This window comes from Seriola aureovittata, chromosome 3 (assembly GCF_021018895.1).
Source record: "Seriola aureovittata isolate HTS-2021-v1 ecotype China chromosome 3, ASM2101889v1, whole genome shotgun sequence".
Taxonomy (NCBI): Eukaryota; Metazoa; Chordata; class Actinopteri; order Carangiformes; family Carangidae; genus Seriola; species Seriola aureovittata.
In genome coordinates, this window is record NC_079366.1 from 10,448,130 (window position 1) to 10,466,532 (window position 18,403).

General features: G+C 39.8%; 3 protein-coding genes across 7 annotated transcripts; 1 reads left to right on the forward strand and 2 right to left on the reverse strand.

Annotated features, from left to right (window-relative positions):
- Positions 1-369: 369 nt before the first annotated feature.
- On the reverse strand, positions 370-6,901 carry tmed1b (transmembrane p24 trafficking protein 1b). The gene is made up of 5 exons (XM_056371260.1): positions 6,632-6,901; positions 3,942-4,039; positions 3,652-3,841; positions 1,745-1,912; positions 370-1,634 (listed from the first exon to the last, which is right to left on the reverse strand). Exons 1-5 carry the CDS (start codon positions 6,881-6,883, stop codon positions 1,584-1,586), a joined length of 759 nt encoding a protein of 252 aa, XP_056227235.1. The 5' UTR covers positions 6,884-6,901; the 3' UTR covers positions 370-1,583.
- A 3,688-nt stretch (positions 6,902-10,589) lies between these two features.
- On the forward strand, positions 10,590-13,902 carry LOC130166476 (tumor necrosis factor ligand superfamily member 14-like). Of its 5 annotated transcripts, none has more exons than XM_056372089.1 (8): positions 10,590-10,725; positions 10,845-10,965; positions 11,280-11,540; positions 12,361-12,429; positions 12,537-12,570; positions 12,819-12,869; positions 12,989-13,226; positions 13,402-13,902. In XM_056372089.1, the coding sequence occupies exons 3-8, from the start codon at positions 11,343-11,345 to the stop codon at positions 13,589-13,591; spliced, it is 780 nt and encodes a 259-aa protein (XP_056228064.1). In that variant the 5' UTR covers positions 10,590-10,725; positions 10,845-10,965; positions 11,280-11,342; the 3' UTR covers positions 13,592-13,902. The 5 variants fall into 5 exon arrangements, with proteins under 5 accessions (XP_056228064.1, XP_056228062.1, XP_056228063.1 ...); XM_056372087.1 differs by having other exon boundaries at positions 10,845-10,934; positions 13,402-13,901; XM_056372088.1 differs by having other exon boundaries at positions 10,615-10,965.
- A 1,952-nt stretch (positions 13,903-15,854) lies between these two features.
- On the reverse strand, positions 15,855-18,353 carry LOC130166384 (uncharacterized). Its single transcript, XM_056371955.1, has 3 exons — positions 17,757-18,353; positions 17,606-17,639; positions 15,855-17,299 (listed from the first exon to the last, which is right to left on the reverse strand). Exons 1-3 carry the CDS (start codon positions 17,994-17,996, stop codon positions 16,914-16,916), a joined length of 660 nt encoding a protein of 219 aa, XP_056227930.1. The 5' UTR covers positions 17,997-18,353; the 3' UTR covers positions 15,855-16,913.
- Between the last annotated feature and the right edge of the window lie 50 nt (positions 18,354-18,403).

Below are 18,403 nucleotides of genomic sequence, written 5' to 3' on the forward strand. Positions count from 1 at the left end.
CAAGTGCAGTTAATTCATGCTGATTCTTTGAACATCTGATTAAATATTATTTGGTATTTAACCTTTAAACCAACTTCAACTGAATGTCACATAATATCAAAGTTGTTTTTGTAAATGGCTATATTAAGTTTTTGATAAGGTCAGACATTCGGGGGAGCAGTATCTGCAGGAAGAAAGTGCAACTACACATGTTGGTCACACCTGATTGCTTGCCTCTACATGGCTCTGGGGAAAATACATGAGCTGATAATAACTGTGCTGCATGATAAGCTGTCACTTCATCATTAAACACATCAGTGTCAACAGCGCTGAGGTTTCTCAGGATTTACATGCACAAGAAGCATCCTTTAAAGAAAACTGCTTTTAAGAAACCTTTGTTTTTGCTTTATTGTGCTGTTTTAAATGACCGAGACAAGTCATACAGAACACATTTAGAAAAATTATTCATTTGGTAGCTCTCTCCATTTTTATTCTAAAAAATGCAACTCACATTAACCCGTCAAAGTTTTTACTGTGTAAAAAAAAAAAAATGCATTTATTAATGTGAATGACGTCCATGAAACCTGATTATCTTAATTATCTTATTAAACATGTAATGAAAGTCTTAAAAAAAAGAAAGAAATCACTCCATGGCTGTTGAGTACACACAAAATGTCACATTGTGTTGACACAGTAAACACACATCAGAATAAAAGCAAGTTTGATCATCAAGAAACACAAACACACATTTAACAATTGACACATTGAACAAAGAAACTTTGTTCAGACTGAATTATCTTGATGTATATCTACACTGACATACATATGTGTCTGGAGGAGAAATGACACATGTACGTTATTGGCAATCGCACTGGAAATCATTCCTGTTTCTTACTCGACATTCTTAGTTGTCAACATGGACTTGTACTGGCACATGAAAAGAAATCAGTAACATCTCAGAAAAACAAAAAACAAAACTAACAATCAATGAGGCAGCAACCAAGGAGCCATTTGGATTGATAAATCACCAATATAACGGCAGGATCTTACAGTCAGGAAGAACAAATACGCCACCAACCCTATTGCACATTGTTTTCACTTGTAAACCGACAAACTACGCGTTCTGTGGATTAGTTTAGTTACATCATAGAACCGACATTTAACCTTTAAGGACGAATTCACCTTTTGTGGAAAAATTCCCCCCCAAAAAACCTCAAACACAACAAAGGACAGTACTTATATAATATTTTTTGTTCTGTCTATGTAGACCTTGTTTTTCAAAATGTACCTTCTCTCTGGTTTGTGGTTTGTGTACTTTCTCTCTGGTTTGACATTAAAGGCATTTCATTAAATTAAATGACCAACTTCAACTTCCGCAGTCTCTTCCTTGTCTGGTTACCCTTCATGATCCACAGCAATAATATCTAATTGTTGCTCACAAACTGAAAACAAGATTTTAGAAAAAACAAAAGGTCCAGTAGAGCTGATGTTGAATGCTGGTGTTCATGTAGACAAAATGAGAAGTAATGGAGTACAATCTAAGCAGGTAACCAGTTACCCAGTTTTCTTCCCAGCTTGACTTGTGATGCAGCACAAAGTTTTCTTTATGTGCAGACCCTCCGCTTATCGTCAAACAGCTTACGGACAGTGTAGACCTGGGAATGGAGAAGTAAACAGACAAGATATCACGATGTTGTTCATTGTGATTTAAACTGCTTGTCAGAAATGTGATTACCCCAAACTTCCCCTCCAGCACTCTGTTTACCTGAGTAAGGGCCACACACAGCATCACCAGCACACTGGCACAGGACCAGAATGAGACCCTCCAAAGGTTATCTTCCAGAAGGTTTCGGTCCCGCGCTTCAAAAGCCCGCAACACTGTCTGCATGTGCCGGCTGCGCTCCAAGCGTCTGTGCAGAGAGTCCATGGACTCCTGAGGAAATAGTGAGGAAAGTTTTTAGGGTTTTAAGCAAATGATGGCTACAATAAAAGAAAAGTGGGAGTTAGCGGCTGAGAAAACAAAATGAATTTTGGTCTCAAGTTTTCAACTGTTAACACATCCTCTGTTTGTTTTTATTTTCATTTTATTTGTGAGTTTTCAATTTTATAAACAAGTAACCCAAATAAAGAAGGAAATACCGTTCCAGGAGAAAAAGAAAAAAAAGGAAAGAAAAAGAAAAAAGAGAAAAAAATGAATAAATAAAAATAGATAAATAAATAAAGACCCTGCTCTTAAAGGGCACAAGGGATTAGAGTTAACATAACAATAAGCGCCAGCCTGAAAATGGATGTCTAAAGCATATTACATTTACCAAGAGAAGCATACATATACATATAAAGAGTACATGTACAAACATACCATGTATACACATCTGTATCCACAGACATACATGCACTCACATACTAAATGCTTTACACACTGTGCGCGCACACACACACACACACACACACACACACACACACACACACACACACACACACACACACACACACACACACACACACGCGCAATGCTTTACACTCTTGCCACATTCTATCAAAGGTCGTAGAGCGAATACAGTTCATTTATCTAATCCTCTCCAGATGCAACAATTTAGTGACCTCTGCTAGCCAAGTCTTAAAAGAAGGCAAACACATTCTCAGTAGAGGACCTTGGTACAACTTGACCACTTCAACAGGTTATGATTTTGTGTCACATCAACCTTTCAGCTGGCAAAGTACTGTATAATACTGGTTCATTCAGCCATTGCTGTGGTTTGCCACGACATAAACCGGTTAAAGGTTATGACATTATTCTACATTTTCCATATTGTCAGAAAATCCCATGAGGAGTCCAAAACCAACACTACGTGAGTTGGTCTGTCAATACTTTCCCACTTCCCTTGTCGGTCTGTATCTACTGAAGACAAAATAAAATAGGTAAGAGAGACGGTACGTGTTATTTATTAACAAACATTACTGAAGCAGGAGTTAGTAGTACATTTGTGGGGACTATTTTCATCCGTGGATTAACACACGTTTTGTGATCTAGCGAGTATTTACAGCAGCAGAACTGTGTGTGCAGGATTGACTTCAAATTAACTACATTTAAAATCAACCTATGTTCATTGTAATGAAGGATCATGTCGCCCAGTGAAACGGTGTCGCTCCCTGATGTGTATTTAATAGATTTTAGAGAAGAAAGGAAGTCTGTGGCACAGAGGAAGGAGATGCGTGTGTGGCCACACACAAAATACATGTTAGTAGGATCAGTTAATTGTTGGTTTCAGTCTTTTCATGGGATTTGTTGACAATAAGAAAAATAGAGAATAATGTCGGTTATCCTTTGAACAGCCAAATTATCAAGGGAGCTTAATGGTTAATGAACAAACCCAGAAAACAATCATCTGGCTGATTGTTTTCAAGCGATAATTAATATTATTTGATTCTGAGACAAATGTTATAAGAGGAAGGGCAGAGCTAATGAATTAAACCATGACAAATTTGTCCTGATTTGTACCTACACAACAACCCTGTTACAGTCATCTCTCCTTTCCTTGCCTGGATGTTGTTTAGATATTGTTTGATATTGTCATCTTTCCCAACAGCAGGGGTTTGTTAAAAGGTCTGCTGACACAGTGGACTAGATTTCCTTCTTTGAATTAATTTCTAAACCACAAACATGCATCTCACCCGGATGTCTTCCAGCTTGTACTCCAGCAGGCTTCCATCAGGCTCCTCTAAACCCGCCCACTCCTCATCTCCACCCACATCCCCTCCTTGGCCCTCGATGATAATTTCAAAGAACACCATCTTCTCTGAGAAGCGACTGAAGCTGTTGTCAAAGCAGATCTGATAGTCTCCCTCCTCTGTAGGCTCCACCCTGGAATAACAGGAAATAATATACAGTCAAAAACACAGTCAAACAGACTGACACATGAAATATGATCCAGGTCTCAGGCCAAAGGGGACGTAGCACTAACACATGGACTCCGTCAGAGCGTCGAGACTCCATGATGAGCCGGATGCCTTCTGGAGAGAGGATGGTGACGTCAACATCCATACCAGCACCTGCTATCACCTGGATGTAGACACACAAATACATACAGTCACTGATCAGCAGGCTCATAAATATAATCTACAACACTTTCTTTCTTTTTTTGAGTGTAGTAGTATGTGTACGGAGACAGGGGACATGCAACAACGATCATACCAGGCAGACTGCGGTCGTATATGGGTCTTAACTGCTAGGCCACCAGGTCGCCACAAGCCACACAGTTTCAAGACAGATTACATGTGTGTTGCAAGAGGGAGTATAATGTTGTCTTTAAGACTCTCCCACTAAACAAATACACTACTGACTGGTAGAGCTTCACATTATCAGAGGTGTTCCTGTGTAAATAAATGACTTTAAAGTCACATTCACAGTGGCTTCAGAGTGTGCTCGGCCCCCTCCAGCTTTATTGTGCTGTAGATTTCATTTTAAACGGATAAAAGTGCCATTGTTGCCCATCTGTCTACACTCAGTGACCCACAGTGAAGACGTGTCTTTAGAAATTTTTGCAACTTTATTAAAAATGAAAAATTGAAATCACTCATTTACAAAAAAGTATTCAGACTCTTTTTTGTGGCACTCAAATTGAGTTCATCTGTGGCAAAAATGAGTTAATTAGATAGAGGTTATAAAGGCACATATTTGTGTGTACAAGGTCCCACAATTCACACTGTATGCCAGAAAAAAAAAAACAAGACATAAAGTCCAAAAACGCACTGTAGACCTTTTTGATAAAATTGTAGCAAGGCATAGATCAGGGCAAGCACACAGAACCATTTTATAAAGCTTTGAGTGTTCCCAGGAGCACAGTGGCCTCAATAATTGTGGAATGGAAGAAGTTTGGAACCACCAGGATGCTTCCTAAAGTTGGCCAAACTGAGTGGCGTTGGTCAGGGAGGTGTCCAAGAACGGTCACTCTCACAGAGCTTGGGAAGTCCTCTGCAGAGATGGGAGAACCTGATCTAAGGACGACCATCTTGGCTGGATGGAAGCCACTCTGAGTAAAAGGAAAATGACAGTCCGCTTGGAGTTTACCAAACAACATTTAGAGGACTCACACAACGGACTGTTGTTCACCTGGCTAATACCATCCCTATGGTGAAGCATGTTGGTGTCAGCATCATGCTGTGGGGGCGATCCTCAGTGGCAGGGACAGGAAGACTGGACATGAAGGGCGCATAAAGCAAAATACAACGAGGTCATTGAAGAAAACCTGCCTCAGAGTATATGCGACCTGAGACCAGGGGTGACAGATCAGCTTTCAGCTCAACAGTGACCTGAAGAGTACAGCCAAGACAACGCTGCAGTGGCTTCAAGACAAGTCTATGAGCCTCTTTAAGTGGCCCAGCCAAGGCCCAGACTTAAACATAACACAACACAAACATACAACAGTTGTGGAGGCACCTGAAGATGGCAGTTCACATACACTTCACATCCAATCTGATGGAGCCTGAGAGGATCTGTCAGGAAGAATTGTATAAACTGCGGAAATCCAGGTGTGAACGTTTTGAAGAAACTTACCAAAGAATCAGTACTGAGTTAATGCTTTGACTTGACTTGAGTGTAGCTTGATGGTTTGAATACTTTCTGAAGCCACTGTATATGGTGATGCAGTTTCGAGCTGAAACAATTAGTCAATCAATTAATCAGTCACAATTTGGATAATTGATTAATCATTTAAGTAATTTTATAAGCAAAAATACCCGGATTCACTAATTCTAGTGTCTCTATTACATTTCCATAGTCCCCTGTGACAGTAAATGTAATATCTTTGGGTTTTGGAGCGTTAATTAGACAAATTAAGCTATTTGGAAATGTCTGGGAATTAACAATCGACATTTTCGCTATTCTCTAACATTTTACAGACTGAATGATTACTGGAGAAACTACTGGGCAGATTAATGGATAACAAAAACAAGTGTTAGTTGCAGCCCTAGACTGGACATTTCACCATGTGGGCAGAGCTCCTGTGACTCTAATGGGGGGGGGGGGGGGGTGTTCCTGCATATCAACATTAGTTACTGGGATTTTGAACTCGTGTTTGATTAATCTTAAGACAACAGATATTTTTTAAACTTCTGGATGAGCAGAGACTACCAGGATGTGAAACATACAATATTTACATATTGTCACGTTCTTCTTTTCGATTTACGAGCAATGTGTAGTGTATTATCTAATTTCCTGTACAGTACTTTGTTATCGCCGATCTTTCTATGTGAAGTTCTTGTGCTCGTTTCTTTCGGGAAGCTCTTATTTTATTGCGATCTTGCATAAAAGGTGCCAGACAAATAAAGTTTGACTTGACGTTTGTTTAACCACAGTTTTTCAACTTATCTGCACGATGTGTAATCTACATGTAATGGTTACAAATGAGTTGCGATATTGGTTCCGTTTACTCCCACAGAGTGAAGTTATGAGCTGTCATTCCCCACAGCTGCAGTCCAGTGCTGGCTCATCAAAGATGTGCGTACAGCTACACCACCAATATGTCAGCTAGCTGAGGGAATGACGGCTAATGATGGTCAGCCATCAGCGCCCTGCTCCTGTGTCCTTTAACAGATGGACTGTATCAGGTTCACACAGTGGGTGAATGTGTCTGCCGACCACACACATAGTTACCTGATACTCGACCTCCATTGTGCCATTCTTTACTGCTGTTTGAAAGAAACACTCCGATCTTCCGGCTGGCAGCAGAAACGTGAACTCGCTGTCTAGGCTCTGTCCAAAACAGCGCACAGACCCTAAACACCACCCGAAAATGACTGCCAGGACAAACAGCCGCCCCCCGCTCCCCTCTTTCCTCCGGATAAGGTCCATGGTGAACATATTCCCAAAAACAACGCTATCTAAGTTCAGCCATCTCCGTCGCATCCCTCTTCCGCAGCAGAACTTTGCGGTGTTGTGATTGGACGGAGGCCCGCGAACGAGGGCAGCGCTGCGGACCAATCAGAGGAGGAAGAGTAGCAATCTTCCTCCAATCACTGCAGAGCTGAGGGCTGCGCGACCACATGCATATGGGGAATAGTAATGCTGATAGTGTGCAGTGGCCGAAACGACCAAAAGTGAAGTCAAACTCAGACCGTGGAAATAATTGCATGGCAGCACCTGCCCAAGGCCCAGGGCAAAATTTGTTGTTGGGCCCCTACTAGCCCCTACTTATAAATAGCAGTTTCATTATTTCCAGAGGCAACTAGAAACCAATCAATAATCTAAAGCAAAACTGCTGTTAAGTGATTAGTCAATGTGAAGTTGTTGTTCTATCTTGATCTATTGTTAGATTATGTGTGATACTTTTGTGACACTGATTGTAAAACAATTTAATTCATGATCATTGATGAAACCAAAGGAAGTACTTGAACTAGCCTTAGCTAACATTAGCCAGTCTTACTAATCAATAATAGACATAATAATATCCACCTGGACAAACAGTTAAAATATTTTGACATGTAAAATTAAATGTGCTACGCATACATTGGATCATATATAATATGGATCAGGGAACATTTATACATGTTGCACATTGTTTATTATGAATTAATCACTCCTGATCTAATCTTATTCACTGCCACACCGCTGCTGATCTGATATATTTGCTATACTTTGACAGCACTCAAAGTCTGTATTTTTGACAGTACAGTACTTTCTCTTGTGCTTCAGGGAATAATGATGGGCACTTTTTCCACATTTTTTAAATTTCATTATTATTATTATTATTATTACTGTTATTGACATTTTATATATTTATTATTAAAAAATAATAACAATAATTACAATAATAATAATTAAAAATGATAGTCAGATATGCTGATAATGATAATAACTGTTGGTCCTTACTGTTCTCCTGTCGTGTGATAATACCTCCTTGCCCAAAGTTTTCCGTGCCCACAACAAATAGGGCCACAAAATAAGAGAACATATCATAGTTGTTACTGTACCACAGTGGTACCAAATGTATGATTAATCAAGCTATGTAGGCCCAAATATATCATATACTTGGGGACCTTGGGACTCCTGGAGGTCAGGCGAGCCTGTGCCTTTTTTCTTTTCTTTTTTTTTTTGGATAATTGCTGTTTCCCAGGTCAAGAATAAACAGTCAATAAGACAAGTAAGTGAGAAATTTTAACCAGGACCAGAGCCATGGCCAAGATTTTGTGAATAGGCCTTCTGAGGTCAAGGGTCTATCCCAAATCATCACCTTGCTCTAAATTAACTGGATTTCTGATGATGAGGAATTACATAAACACAGATCAATGACAGCACAGCAGCACACGACAGTCACATCACAACAATGAACATATGATAATGATAATAAGAACAACAACAATCACACTAATAATGATGAATCCCAAATTTGAAAACAATAAAGTGTAAACTGTACTTTCATTTAGCAGTGTGACAGTGTGACAGTGAGCCAGCGTGAACAATAGCAGGACCCTGAAAGTGAAGCAGCTACATGAAATTCATCTGTCATTGATTTAACAGTACTTCTTTTCCCGCTGAGAGATGTCAAAACACACACGTAACAGTCCACTGAAACAATCCAGTGCCAGCTAAAGGCTCGGGATTGTGCATGAAATGCAATGGATTCATCATTTATGTTATTAGTTGCACCTGTACTGTTCAGAGAGTGCAATTCACTCAGGATTCAGCCCAGGTTAAAGCAGCAACTGCAGGAAATGGCTGATTCCCTGGGCTGCTCACCTACTGAAATAGGACACAGTTTGCGACACAGCCCTTTTATCCATGGACGGTGTTGCATTTGTTCTAACAGACACCCACAGACTAATTCAAATGAATGCTACAGAGAAATCATTGCCATTATCATATCAATAAGCAACGAAGAAAACAGGAAATAGTTAGAAACGTTGCCAGTTTTTTGAGCAACATGGGGAATGTTACATGGTAAAAAATAGGAAATAAGTAATGATGTAATTGAAAGTAAAGAGGTGAAAAAATATCATCCAGTGAACGGGGAAATCCAAGTTTCTCGGATTTGAAAAAAAAAAAGAGTTTGCATTTTCCATTGATATGCCTTTTTTTTTTGCAATTCATGTAAATAATTTAATATATTATAATTTCATTTTATTATGCACACAATAACTGTCACCTCTGGGGCTCTATGGGTGTGTCCATCTATTCCTCAATTTCTTTGTATTCAATAAACAACTAGAAACAAGAAACAAGAAACAACTATGTGCAAGCCCCTGACTGTGGACTTCCGTCTGTCCTCCCCCCTCTTTATCTCCATTAAACACAATGTGCATTTGTGTGTGTGTGTGTGTGTGTGTGTGTGTGTGTGTGTGTGTGTGTGTTTGAAGTAGGATTTTATAATATGTGTGTGTGAGTGGGTAGCAAATAGGTCAGAGTATGTGGTGTAGTTTCGACATACGGAGTCCCTCATGTGAAAGTGCCCCCCTCTTACAACAAAGGAAAACCCAGATTGGGTTCAAATTACTACGAGTTTCATGCAGAAGAAAAATAAACCACATCTATTTTTACTTGTTCAGATACGTTATTTGATCTTCATCATATTTGAATAAAACATTTAAACATCAGAGAAAAAGAAGAAAACATGCGATATCAATATTCATAAAAAGCACATGTGAAAAATGTATTTCTGATAAAGAGTGGAAAACGAAAGTAACAATAAGAGGAAGAAGAAAGAAAGAAAGAAAGAAAGAAAAATATTTAAAATGAAAACCAATTGCTCATATTTCTGTACTATCCTCTGCTGTCTGCACACGCATAAAGTGAAATTTCTTTTGTGAGATGTTGCAAGCATAAGAAAGTAGGCAACAACACATTGTTCCTTAAAACAAAAAACAAGTATTGATAAATCACTCATAATAACAAAAAAGGAAGAGGACAAAAATAATAGTGTAGCAACTCACTGCAACAAGCATGGCAGGAAAACCTTTAAAAAGGTGTTGCCACATTAAGCCTTATATTTGAGCTGCAGTCTGCTTTGCTGTCTCCAATCATCTGCAACAAATTAGTCATCTTCAATCACTGCAGATTGTTTAGCTGACATTAGATAAACACCAATGAATAAAGAAAACAAAAGCGACATGTTGCTTGGGCCAATATGTGAGAAAACGGTGGCCTGACACTCTGGGAAGGGATTTTCTAAGTGTGACACTAAAGCTGACTTTACTGTATTAAATTGCAGATGAATTGCACTGTGGGTGATGGTGCAAGGCTGTGGTAGCAGCCAAAAGTACGGGTGTGAATTTAACGCTACAACCATCTTGGCTCTCAATAAGACTGACTTCGACGTCAACCTGTAAGGTTCAGCAGCATTAAAAATGTGCCAAGTGCATGGCTCAGTTAGACAAAGTGATTCAACAAGTTTCTGTGAAACAGAAGAAAAAAGTAGCTGCACTGAGAAAACAAACCAAAAGTGTTAATCGGAACATGAGACACAAGGGGTGAGAAATACAAGAGAGAGAAAAGGAAGTGTCAGCTGAGGGACGATAACTATAGTCAGTAGTCGTAGGGAGTGTCCCACGCACACACACACACACTCACATGCACACTACTCACTCTCTCTCTCTGCCTCTCCCCCATGTCATCTTCATTTCCTCCTTATATGAGCGTGCTTTAAAAGCAATATTACTGATAGCTGACAGCAGGCGAGAGAGCACAGGAGGTGAGGGAGGACTGAAATCTGAATTTGGTGCAGACATAGAAGGATTTTATATTTTTCTCAGGAGGTGAGATGTCTAGTGAAGTTCAAACATACAGTGACACTTCAGAAAATATTGTTACTGTTTTTTTTGTTTTTTTTTTAAAAATGGTGTCTAAGAGCATATTTTGCTGTTGGATCTCAAAGGAGCTTCAGAGGAGTGTGTGAAAGGTTCTCCCTGCTGCTGGATGGTTGACTGAGCTGTGGAGCAACATCTGGTGCACTTTGAAATCCAAGGTAATCTACATTAAACTGCCGTGAACAAAATGTAAGAATTGTTTATTTTTCTTTCTTTTTGATTCACTCTACATACAGCAGCTGTCTTTTCTTGTTTGCTTTCAGTAATTAAAGTATGTAGAAATCACTTTGTTTCCCAGAAGGAGGTTGCATTGCATGGACCTATCTTTAAGCAGAGTAGACAAAACATGAGGCCATGTCTTGTGTCTTTCTCTCAGTTTGTTTCTGTCAGTAATGTTTTTGTTTCTCTTGTCTTTCCACTGACTGCCTTTTTTTTTTTTTGTCTCTTTGTCTTTCTGTTCCCTGTTTCTTTGCTCTATCTAACCTTAACCCTGTCTCTTTCAGTATCCCTTTCCTCGTCACGTCGAGCTCTTTGACCTTCAGCCCCAGCGTCCCGGGTGGAGTGTGATGGCAGAGGGCGGCGTCGCTACCTCACCTCAGGTGTTTGTGGTGGACAGTCACTTAAACTATGTCTCTGTGCCGAGCACGAAGAGACCGAGGTGGGCGAGAGTAGGCCAAAGGTTTCTTCTCCTGCTGGTTGGACTGACCGTGTTGGGGCTTGTCGTGCAGGGGTTTTTAATCTACCATCTGTACAAAAAAACTGAGGTGAGTCTGATGTCTGTCTGCCTGTCTGTCTGTCGGTCTGAGTGAGTGAGACGACACAGTGCTCGGAGTGATTGGAAATTCCTTTTTGCTAGAATTTCCCTATTTCATTCTACGTCATAACCAGACAAGCAGTCGTGTCATCGTTGGCTCTTTTACTTATAGGTTGATAATAAGAAATGTGTCAGATGGACTCGTTCTCTAGTTCTACTTCCCTTTCCTTTCCCTCTCAAGTGCAAAAATAATATAACTTCACTTTCCTAAGACAGTTTCATTATGCCCTTTATTCAGACCTGCCTCTGTTATGTAATAAGCTATCTTATCTGTTATATTGTAGAGTCTGCTGTTTGCTTTCAAAAATCAAACCTTCAAGGTCATTTAGAAGAACAGAAACTAGTTAAGAAATTAAAATTAAACAGAATTGACTCTAGCCCCTTTATCAGATACTTTATTTCTTAGCAACCACAAATATCTTTTAAAGTTGCATTGTAACATAGAGTTATAATTATTATTTTGTCTTTATTTTGCATTAATAATTCAATCTGAGGCCTTTATTAGAGTATGTGAATGAATTGGATGAAAACAATGATTCTTTTCTATCTTTTGATAAAAAGATATGCTTGTATCTACAGTGAATGTGCGGATAACTTTACATTTCCACATCTCTTCATGTACAGATATACTGGTTTCCATTGGGCAGGACACTTCCTGTTCTTACACATTCTTGAACTTTTAACACCTTGTTTGCAAACACACACAGATTTTGTTACTCAGCCATGTGTTCATTGCGTACTCTCTCTTTTTTTTCTTCTTCTCACTGCAGTCCTTCGCCCTCTATCACTCCCATCCCCGCTACCTGAACCTATCCAGTCCCAAAACATCTGGCCAGCTGGTAAGAGAAGGTGTACACTATGCGCATGTTTGGCTACTGAAATAAAGTGACACTGCCTGGTGTGTGCTGGATTTTTGAGTTTTATCTCTTTTTTTCTTCTGTTTCAGGGTGGCGCCATAATGCCTCAAGTGGGATCTAAAGGTATTGAGTTACTCTCAGTTATCATAAATTATTATGCTCATGTTGCACATAGTGGCTATAGATAGAATCAATCTTTCATCTTTACTAACTGTCAACAACTAAGATAAAACAATGTAACTAAGATCACAGAGTAAAAAAAGTCAGAGCTATCGCATGCAAAACCTCACGTTTAAATTCAGATGTGGTGTTTTTATATTGAATGATTTATTGTTTGATTGACTGGTTGCATGATTGATTGATCTCCACAGAGCGACCACACCCGGAACAGATCCAACAGAGGCCCTTTGCTCACCTGATGGGTTAGAGTGCTCTCAATATTCAAAACCTAAATATTGTATCTGACCTATATTGGGTGAATTTAACTCATCTTTACCGATTTCTTTTTGCAAACAACTCATTCATCTCCTCTTTATCTCAGGCTCCAACGATCCTGCCGGGGAGAACAATGTGGTGCAGTGGATGCATGAAGGTGGCGAAGCCATCATCCGCAACATGAGCTACAACAAAGGCAGATTATTGGTTGAAAAGGAAGGTTACTACTACCTCTACTCCAAAGTGCAATTGAACACTGGTGAGGAGTGTTCGCTTATCCAACACAGGGTCATGAAAGACACCCACGCCTATGGAGAATCTATCGAACTTATGAAATCAAAAAGGTTAGTCAGTGTACCGCTCTTTACTTCCTTCCTCTGTTGTTGCACGTCTGCTTCCATGAGTGCAACCTGTTGGTAGCTTCATGGCTGTGTTCTTGAAGGCAAAGTTGACATCAATGCTGTCTTCATTGTGGTGAAGTGAGTTTGTTTTGTGATGTCTCTTGCATGTTTCCTATAGCTTGCGCTGCAGGACCCAAAAATCTTCAAGTGCGAAGGCTTCAGATGGGGAGGATCTGTGGAACAGTTTCCTGGCTGGAATTTTCCACCTGCAGGAGGGGGATCAAATTTTTGTCACTCTGGAGAATATACAGAAGATGCGTACAGGAAATACAGACAATTTCATGGGGGCCTTCATGATATCTCCTTAGACATATTATGAGGGCAGGTATAGAAATATATCTACCCCACCTTATGATCAGATTCTGTGCCTGTGTGTGTTAATTTACACCATTTGTTGTGGTAAATTTTATACATCTAATATATACAATATATGTAATCTAATATGTACTGTACTTGATGAATGTATTTGAATAATTTATGAAAAAGCAACTAACAGTTGTAGTATCATAAAAAGTATCTGATATTCAGATTATATAATCATACTACCTATAATTTGTTGCATATTGTCGTTTTTGTTGTGTGAATAAATGACTGTCTCTTATCAAACACAAATGTGAGGTGGCATCAGTTCCTGGTAAGATCATATCTCTGACACATCAACAAGATCAATGAAGAAACATTTTTTTTTTATGATAGATAGTCACTTGTAGAATAAGAAAATGTCACACAGATTTCTTTCCTGCTCACAACCAAACCGTGCAAACACACAACAAAGTGCCTGAAGGATACCTAAAGCACACTGAGAGAAACCACAGATATGCAGTTACAGATCTAGAGATATGTAACAAATGCCTGCAAAGCAGTGTGTGTGTGTGTGTGTGAGGAGCAGGATGTGGTTGAGTAAGGATGCACTGAGGAGAGAATGAAGGGGGGGTAAGAGGGGGGTGAGAGTACTTAGGTGCCGAGGTTGCTGTTGCTGACTCAGCTCTTCTCACAGTGTACAGGGGAAAGTTTCACTGCAGCAGTGTCAAATGGAAAAAAAGAAAGTAGTGGTACAGAGATGTTGAGTAAAGCAGAGTTCAGCAGCCAGAAAGGGATTCTGCAAGGGAATTAGGGTGGAAAAAGAAATGCAAAAAGCAAAGCGTAAGAAATGCTTGACAGAAATGAGGAACCACAGGTAACTGTGTAGTAGACAGGTAGACAGACAGGTAACTAAATATCACCACTGAGACCGCTTTAAGTAAGTGGAACGACTGACCTTGTTTGCTGAGGACATATTTGGGTCATTTCCTGCCCTGAGAGGCAGATAAACATCTGTAATAAACAAGATTATGCTCTTGCAACAAGAGCGTGAAAGCTTTGCACATTAACACCTCATGTTATTGTTGTTCCTTCCCTGCAGTGTTAGAAGGTATCAATACATTTATATCAGTGCTATACTTTTTTTGTTTACATTTTTGAAGCAACATTAGAATGCTGTTTGCACATAAATGCATCAGGATTCATAAACAATATAGTTCTAATTTACATAACAAATAAGCTGTCAAAGGGGCTGCTCTGCATAGTGAGCTCTTTTACTCGCAATATTTAAAGGTTCCATGTGAAGGTTCTGACCTCCAGTGGCACTATGGAGGTGTTCGATCCCCGTTTTGTTTCTAAGGCATGCGCACAAGGACACACATGCACGTGTGTGCACAGGTAACAAACCAATGTAGTAATGCACGAACAAAGACAGCAAAGAAGAAGAGGGCTAGTGAGTAAAGAAGCATGTAAAGAACACAGATTTTAAATGCACTGTGGCATTTTCTTGTGAACAAACAGCAGTTGTGTTGACATTCAGTGTTTCACACTGTGTGTATCTGTGAGGTCAAACAAATGTGCATTTCCTTCTTCATAAAACATTTACAAAGCCAATTTTTCAGTTTTTGAAATGGTACATTGTTTACGTCCATGTTAACTAGTTTGCAGTCTCGATCTTCTCTGCCTTGCTGGTGCAGTGCTGCAGACAAATCATTTGGATGGATGAACTGTACTGAACCACTTCCTGAGATGATCTGATCATTTCACTGTTCACTTCTGCAGATGAATCAATGACTTGATTCAAGTCATTTTGTTTGCAGGAGGAATCGGGTGTGTTCAAGTGTAGGTATAAGTATTTTATTGATCCCAAAATGCACATTAACACAGCGGCAACACGAGCACAGTACAACACAACAAACTATGTCCCAAGTAGCGTATAGAAACAAGTAGCAATTGAACAAAATATGAGTCAGTGATTAATGGCAGACAGACACACACACACACACACACACACACACACACGCACACACACACACACACACACACACAATAAAACACAGCCAGACACACACAAAAAAGGACTTGTAAATATGAATGTATTGATTTGTAAAAGCAGATTTTGCTTCTGTCCAAAAGTATCCCATTCATTTAATCAAACTAACTACAATTTTTCAAATTACATTCAGCATTTCCTTTTAGACTCAAATATTTGAGTGTGTCTTCTTCTTCTTCATGTGTGCACTGACGAAATGAAAGGCATAAAGTCATATATCACAATCGTAGACAATATTTATTTCCCCTTGACATCTTAGGTTCGTGTAATACAGGAGGTATGATTATGTTGAGTTTGTTTGCAGGCCCACATAGTTTTTTTTCTAAACCGCACTGTATGGTAAATAAACAGGAAGTGATGTACATCCAGTTACCGGTATAGGCTGCGTAACAGCAGGGAATTTTCCCTTACATAAACATTTCATGTATTCCATCTGAAACTTTCACACTTGTCATTTTCTACTTTTCACACCAAAATGAACTCAGTGTGCACCATATAGGATATATTTATGTCCATGTTTACTATGGATAACAATAAGATACATTCAACGATGTGCAGTTTGTCCATAGGACTAACAGTCTCTCAATTCAGTACACATACAAAAGCTATTTTAGTAACTCTTGATCATTTGGTTCGTTTCTATAGGACCCATGTTGCTGCAAAAGTTATTTTAAATGCATAGTCTTACTCATTACTGTTACTTATCATTTGCCAGAAGAGATTAAATGTCTCCACTTAACTACAGTAGACCCTGATGAGGGTTTTTGGAACAGAAATATAATCACACAGTTTTGTAAGCCTCAACATTATGCTCCCAGACTTTTATAAAATAAAAACAGAGTTATAAAGTCACATATAACCCAATGTAGACTGCTTAAAAACGCAGTGTATTGCACGGCAACACCAATGTAGTGGTATCTACATGAAAATAAATTTATATAAAAAAATAGCAACACTATTATAAATATAAGTACATAAATAATTCAATATCACAAAATAAATATATCACATACAGAGTAACACATATATTAATATTTACACAGAATGAGATGAGTGTCTAGTCTTTTCCTGATCCGGTTTGCATTATCACAGCTGCAGCTTTTCCTGAGTTGCCACCTTCAAACGCTGCTAAGCTGCATCGTCTTACACCTTTGGTTCTGAAAATGGCACCAGCACCTGCCCATTTTCACACAAACTGGTGTTTTTCTTCAGGTACGACCTACAGGTCACGAGCACAACTGCATCTTGATGACAAGAGTAACACTACATCGTCCACATCACTCCACGAGGAACATCCCGAGTCCCGAGCCGGTCAGCTCCAGTTTCCAGTGTTGCAGTCCTTTTGGTACTGTCATCTGAGTGATAAGTTTCGGACTGTCCGGCAGCTTACTCACTGTCCAACACTTCTTGCTCACGGGTGTTGAATTTGCCACGGCTGGGAGTTTCACGTCACAGGTGAGCTTATCGCCCACCTCCACTCTGATGAGGCCTGGGCTGCATTGGAAGGTGCAGGTGAAGTTGAGCTCAATGTACATGAAGTAGACCCCCGCTCGTTTTGGCTTCAGCGACTGATGAGCTTTGTCAAACACGAAGTTGCTTCCTACAGACTGACCAGGACCGAATCTGACAGAATCCCACTGCATGGTGGAGTTCGTCAATTTACCTGCGGGAGGAGACAAACATTTCATTTAGATCATGTTTACAAAGTGCAACAACAGGCTGATCAGTTACATTCCTCTCTGGTGTTGGATTGTCTGAGGTCTAAACTGATTTGACAATCATTTCATCAATCATCAAACTTTTCAATGTTATTTATTTGTTGTAGATGAAGGATCATGGAAATAATTATATGTCCTATATGAGAAGAAACTTTGTGGCCCAACAGAAAGACATCATTGCATCATTTTTGAATTCTGTCCATAAACACATAGGCTACTTGTTTGTATCTAGGAAATCAAAGTAGACTTACTTGATGTGGCGTCCAGGTAGGCGAAATTCTGCATCTGTTGATAAAAAACACAAGATGAAGTGGATTAAAATGTGCAGAGGACATGGGTCAAAGTAGAAAAAGGAAAAGCGAATTATTCCAACTTCATGCAAACAATAGGAGCAGTGTTTACCTTGTAATTTGAGTCAGGTGTGTTTCCTGTCAACTCTGACAACTTTGGCCCAATGGCCCGAACCGAGGACAGTTCTGACTGCAGGTCCCTCACAACCATCACTCCGCCGACAGCCACAGCTGCCACCGCCACAAACAGAAAAATGACGGACATGACGAGAAAAACGTCCAGGCAGCCCCCACGCCGGCGACCGACCTTCTGAAGAGACTCCGCGTCCATTTCTGTGTTTTGGTGTCCCATGAGCAGGCAGTAGGATATCTGAGCTTCGGGGAGACTGTCCACACAGTCCGGTTTCGAAGTTTAGCTTAAAAAAAAAAAAAGCTTCAAATTATAATAACACAAGCTTTGGAAGTTGCACAGCACCGGCTGTTGGGTGCTTTATCTCCACTAGATAGTCCTCTTGATATCATCCAGTCCAGTCGGGGTCTTGAGGTGAATGTCGAGACTGTCAGCACCATTATGGCTTTTATAGGCTATCCTACTCTAGACACACTGTTCTCAGTTTCAGACAGGGAGGAAAAACGCGGAAGTCATGGGTTTCCCTATCGCCTCCTCACACACGCCCCCCTCCCTCACTGCTAGTAAAGGAGGTGAAAAAACCTAGACGCGCAGACTTTCCGCAGCTCTGTGTGCTATTGCGCAAGTGC